Source organism: Triticum aestivum, chromosome 2B, assembly GCF_018294505.1.
Source record: "Triticum aestivum cultivar Chinese Spring chromosome 2B, IWGSC CS RefSeq v2.1, whole genome shotgun sequence".
Classification (NCBI taxonomy): domain Eukaryota; kingdom Viridiplantae; phylum Streptophyta; class Magnoliopsida; order Poales; family Poaceae; genus Triticum; species Triticum aestivum.
The window spans coordinates 247,886,329-247,892,348 of NC_057798.1; the positions used below are offsets into that span (position 1 = coordinate 247,886,329).

Consider the following 6,020-nt stretch of genomic DNA (forward strand, 5'->3'; position numbering starts at 1 on the left):
TCTTAGAGGTTAACAAGTAACTTAACCACGACATCCCGGAGGATTTGTTTATCCTTGCTGAACTGTCGAGGTCATGGATTGAATTGTTTTTGTAGATTGCACGACATGGTCATGGCATAGTCAGTACCCTAAAAAATGTAGCAGTTGTACTTGGAATCTTTACTTACATTTCTGAAAAGGTTGTTAGTTATTTGATCATCTGTTCACTGAGATGTAACAAGAACAGATTCGCCAAGCTCCGCCCACATCAGATTAGATCAATCTCCAGGAATCGATACACAGATAAAAGTTGACAAAAGTGAAGCAAAAAAGAACAGAAAACAGGACGCTGCAGCTGCTCCTAGCAGTATGTACATTCACTACTGTGCAGAGTGAAATGGGGCGATCAAGAACACATCCTGGGGAGTGATCTCGCCGCGGCGGCGCCGCCTCCTGCTCCTCGCCGGGAGGCCTTCATCTTGGTCATCTGCGTCTTCATCCGGCTGCACACCTTCTCCAGCTCCATCACCCGCCAGTGCATGCTGTCCAGGAGCGACTTGAGGTTCTGGTTCTCCAGCGTCAGCTCCAGCCTGCTCGCGTACAGGACCACCTGCCCGTTGTTGTCGCCGCCGGCGTCGTCGTAGCTCTCGCGGTGGGCGGCCGGAGGAGGCGGGGGCGACGCCGGTTTCAGCGGGCCGGAGTGGCGGATGATGCCCTTGAGCACCGTGTGCTGGGACGCCAGCGCCTGCACCGCCGCCCTCGTCGGGAAGCCGGAGTTGGTTGCCAGGTGCTTGCAGCACTCCGGCGACAGCTTCTCGTAGTTGATGCCCTTGCAGATCTTCATCTTCTCGTCGTCCGTCAGTCGACCGTGGACCTGCGGCCATGAATGAACGGGACAGAGTTATTTTTTCAGCTCGAGCAATCAATGCGAGGCACTGTGCAACTCAATTCTGCTTCTGACATCCCTGAGTTCTGGGGAGAATGTAGTACCTGGAAGTAGACGTCGATGGCGCGGTACAGCGCGTCGTGGCAGTCCCTCGCGGCCGCCGGCAGCGCGGTGGCAAGCTCGACGAACCTGGCCGGCCGCAGCGACGGGTCCGGCGCGACCTCGGCCAGGTACAAGTCCATGAGCTCGCCCACCTTCAGCCTCCCCGGCTCGTCGCCGTGCCGCAGGAACGCCTCCAGGAACCTGAGCACCAGGCTCACGTCGTACAAGCTGCCCGTGCCGGACGGCGCTTGGACCAGCAGGTTGTCGAGCGTCGCGTGGTCGAGCTTGCGGCCTATCATGGCCACGAGCATTTCCTGGCAACCGGCGGCCAGCTTGACAGGGGAGGCGATCCTCAGGATGCCGAACAGGCCCTTGCAAGAAACGGAACTCCGGTCGAGGTCGGCAATGACGGTGATCGCTGCCTCCAGCATCGCCTTCTTGTCCTCGGCGTTGGCGCCGGCGATGCGGCACTTGAGGTAGTAGAAGAGGAACCGGGCGACGATGCCGTGGTCAGCGCCCCTGGCCAGGAGCGCCTTGGCGACGCGCTCCACCATGCCGGGGCTGAGGACGACGAGGTCCTCGAACCACCAGGTGCGGCGCAGGCTGAGGCTGCTGCACTTGGTATCGCAGGAGAAGCGGAACGCCGAGCTCTCCGGCGAGGAGCTCGTCGGGGTGGCGTCACCTGGGGCAGGGATGGCCATCTGAACCAGCAGCGCGCCGACGACCTTGTCGAACACCCCGGTGGATTCGGCAAGCGGGAAGAGGCTCTGGCACTGCTTCACGGCGTCCACCACGCAATGCCACGGCCAGTGCGGCATATCCTCCAGCGCCTTATCCGCCACCTTGGCCAAACTCGGGGCGGTGGCCGCGGGCGCGTCCGCCATCTCCATGTACTGTGCCGCGCACCGCACCGCGCAGGCGTTGGCCGCGGTCACCGTCACTCCGCCGCCGCCGCCGTAGCAGAACCTCGCGACGAGCTCGAACGCCTCGGCGCCGCCGGGGAAGCCGTGCAACACTAGTCTACGACGAGGCGACGCCGCAGCTCCGACCAGCTCGTCCTCGAACAGATTCTTGATCCTGCTGCTGAACGGTGCAAGAACGTCCTGCCAATCATCCAACAACAAATGAGAACGAGCACGCCATAGAATTAATGAAGCACGCCACGCGTAGATTAGCAGGGGTACTAGCGGAAGAAGAATCCAAGGACAGCGTGCTACACTGGAGCAATCCGCACCCACTCAAGATGCCGAGTTAATGCGGGCACCAAAAGAGCGATCAGGTCCTTTCCAGAGAACAATCTAATCTTTTTAATGGCGAGAAGCTACCGGCCGTTTTAGCCACCAAACGCCATTAAAGCTCGGGGAGAATAAAGGCGAGGAGGAAGATGAGGTGTAGCTATGAAGCCATTAACGTGAGCACGCGGCAGGGGGAGGAGGAACGGAACGACGCGACCACGCGAGAGCAGAGGCACCACAAGCACGTTCAGGCCCCAGAAAAGACCATGGACAGTTTCGCCATTAATGGGGGGAGGAGAAGGACCGGCAATGGCGAGCTGGTGGCTGGCTCATTGAAGGCGATGATAGGGAAAGGGACGCAGTTTCACTGTGCGGCCATTAAAACACTCTGCAGCTTAATGGAATGGATCCCACGCCCATTGCGCTTGAATAGCACAAGATTGAGATGCCTTTCCGGAAGGAAAAAGAAACAGACAGGATTAAAATTTACAGTTACACGAGAGTGTCAGGCAAATTTACAGCAAGAACATGTGGTTAGGGGACATGACATTACAGACAGCGCGGGTGATTTTAGTCCATGGAGTGAATCATGACCGGATGGATTCACGGCAGAAGGAACAAGAAGTAGAAGCTCTGAGTTGGGAAGGGAACCAGCAGGAAGTGACAAGAAACACTCGCCCCAAGGACCCGAGACCAAGTGCAACTGGAGATGGAGATGGAGACGAAACCAAGCAGCTCGGAAGGTCGAAAAGGAAGCGATGCAAGAGACCAAAAATGGGGAGAAATGTCAGAGGGTAGATGCCAAAAATTCTGGTACGCCGGTGTCGCCAAAAATTTGGGTGCTACCTAGTCCTACCTGAGCTGATTTAGCCAGAGGAAGCAACAAGGGCTAGAATTAAAACAGGCACAAACTCCACCAGGATATGTCGAAGCCTCCCTGGTCATCACCCCCTAGAGGCTAGACCTCCAGGAATCGCTACACGCTAGAAACCAGCAGCCACACAACGGTACCTATATGAAAGGAAGAAACAGAAACGAAAAAACAAGAACACAGAGCAAATCGAGACCTTGGAGGAAGAACAAGTAAGACGAGCGAAATTGGGGGAGGAGGAAGTAGAGGCGGCCACCCACCTTATCAAGGAAGAAGACGGCTTCACCATCCACATCGACCTCAAGGACAGAGCCCATCCTTCTTTCTGCTGCTATTCCCCAACAGCTTTAAAGCATCAACATGGGAAAGAAGAGATGTAGGAGTAGTAAAAAGGCTGCAATGATGGGGATGGCAGCGCCACCACCCACACCTCGCTTGCAGAAAAGCCCAAGCCGAAGCTGCCAATGGCAAAATGGCCAAGGGAGGGCAGATGCTCTGGCTGGCCTCTCCTCTGGGAGAGTCCTTACTGATGAGTGGTCAATGCCACAAATCTGGAGCAGGAAAGGAGTGTGTGTGTGTGTGTGTGTGAGAGAGAGAGAGAAGGAGAGGAGAGGGGCCAAAGGAAGTTGGTGGATGATCTGAGCTCCTGACAGCCCCTGCTAGCATGCAAGTGGAGTTTTCAGAGGAGGTTTGGGGAATATGTAAGGCCGGGTCTTGATTTATCTGCATATGTATCCTTGGGTGGTACTTTATACTAGCGGGTTGAAGACGAAGAGGGGTGGTTTTCTTTCTGGGAAGTGGGCTGGTGAAGCGTGAAGAGACAGAAATGCAGTCCTTGTGCTGTCATGGATTAAGAAGGCAGTGTATCTGAGTTGGGTCATCAGTCTCCATGTGACACTGAGATCTCTGATACCCTGATACCCTGATGTGAACGTTATCTTTGCCATCGCTGGGGTAAACACAAAAATGTCGTTTCTGTTGAAATACAGATGAACGTTTCTGAAGGCTCATGTGGGTATTGTAATTAGATGGTGGGAAGTTTAGTGTTTGAGGAGTGAGAAGGAATGAGACTCAATGCACATCAATTAGCTCATCGGCTGGCGGTAATATACAGGTTACAGGAGGCCACAACCGAGGGGATCGTGCGCCACTACATACAGATCGTGTGCCACGACCACACGCGCTCGCACGTACAACGCTTGACTAAATACATACATTGTACGGTATATACACATTGTACTTTAACACCCCCGTAGTCATGACGTCGGCCGAGGCAACGCAAAGACTGGACCTGAACTGAAGAAAAATGTCCGAGGCCAGCCCTTTGGTCATGGTGTGAGCCAACTGTTGCGCGGTGGGAATGTGGAGGACACGACACCCATCACGGCCCGCTCCCTGACGAAGTGGATGTCGAGCTCCACATGCTTGGTGCGCAGATGGTGAACTGGGTTTGCCGACAAGTACACGGCTGAAACATTGTCGCAGTAGACGATCACCACCGCCCGGAGCGGAAGAAGAAGCTCACCAAGGAGTTGGTGAAGCCACACACACACACATCGACGTCATTGGCCACCCCTCTGTACTCAGCTTTGGCGCTCGAGCAGGACACGTTTAGACAACCAGGAGACAAGAGCGTCACCAAGATAGACCCAGAATCCGAAGGTAGAACGCGGGGTGTCAGGGCACCCCGCCTAGTCGGCGTCGATATAGGCGCAAAGCTCCACTGTAGATGAAGCAGGTAGGTGAAACCCGAGCGACGGAGAGCCGCGCACGTAGCGCAGGACTCGCTTGATCAGGTTTTGGTGAAACTCCCCTGGATCATGCATATGCAGGCAGATCTGCTGCACCACGTACGCGAGCTCTAGGCGCGTGATTGTCAGGTATCGGAGGGCGTCTGCGAGATTGCGGTAAGCGGAGGGATCAGCGACGCGCGGTCCGTCCACATGGGGCAGCTTCCCTTTAGTGTCAATTGCCGTGGGGCGACGGCTTGCACGAATCCATGCCAGCACACTCAAGGATATCCTCGACACACTGGTCCTAACAAAGGAAGAAGCCGACGGCGAAGCGCATCACACGAATGCCAAGGAAGAAGTGGAGAGGCCCCAGGTCTTTCATGGCGAATTCTGCGGAGAGCGAGCGACGATGCGGTGAAGCAAAGCCGGAGTGGACGTAGTGAGGATTATGTCATCGACATAAAGTAGCAGGAAGGTTGCGTCTTGGCTGGCGGCGTAGGTGAACAACGACGAGTCGGAGCGCGTAGTAGTGAAGCTGACCGTCCGTAGAAACCCAGTGAAGCGCAGGAACCAGGCTCGAGGGGCCTGCTTCAGGCCATAGAGCGAGTTCGCGAGCTGGCAGACATGATCGACTTGGTGTCATCGACGAAGCCAGCTGGTTGCTGGCAGTAGACCTCCTCGTCGAGCATGCCATGGAGGAACGCATTCTTCACGTCGAGCTGGTGGACAGGCCACCTGCGCGAAGCAGCAACAGTGAGCGACATGTGGCGCGCTGATGGAACCCCTGGACCACCCACCGAGCTTTGTAGCACTCTAGCGAGCCGCTGGCACTAGTTTTATGGCAAAATTCCCATTTGCCAATGATAGGGTTGACTCCGGGAGGCCGAGGCACGAGCTCCCATGTGCGGTTCCTGACAAGGGCCACGAACTTTTCTCGCATCGCAACGAGCTAGTTGGCATCACGGACGGCGACGCGAACAGAGCTGAGGATCGGCGAGATCGCAGTGCTCCGTGAGCCAGTAGCAGCGTCGTAGTAGTGAGCGTAGGGACGGAAGATGCCGGACTAGCCTCGCGTGATCATTTGCCACAGGGGAGGCGGCGGAGGCGCGGGCGGAGACTGGGTCGACGTGGCGGAGCTGTCGGAGGAAGCCCGCAGCACGGTTTCTAAATCTGCACTGTGCACCCGAGGACAAAGCAATCGAGGTAGCCGAGCC

The 6,020-nt window shown here is 56.3% G+C and overlaps 1 protein-coding gene across 3 annotated transcripts; it reads right to left on the minus strand.

The window, feature by feature from the left end:
* Nucleotides 1-225: 225 nt before the first annotated feature.
* On the minus strand, nt 226-3,859 carry LOC123044602 (BTB/POZ domain-containing protein At3g22104). Of its 3 annotated transcripts, none has more exons than XM_044467394.1 (3): nt 3,270-3,859; nt 970-2,070; nt 226-853 (listed from the first exon to the last, which is right to left on the minus strand). In XM_044467394.1, exons 1-3 carry the CDS (start codon nt 3,366-3,368, stop codon nt 386-388), a joined length of 1,668 nt encoding a protein of 555 aa, XP_044323329.1. In that variant the 5' UTR covers nt 3,369-3,859; the 3' UTR covers nt 226-385. The 3 variants fall into 3 exon arrangements, with proteins under 3 accessions (XP_044323329.1, XP_044323330.1, XP_044323331.1); XM_044467395.1 differs by having other exon boundaries at nt 3,334-3,855; XM_044467396.1 differs by lacking the exon at nt 3,270-3,859 and adding an exon at nt 2,202-3,263.
* Between the last annotated feature and the right edge of the window lie 2,161 nt (nt 3,860-6,020).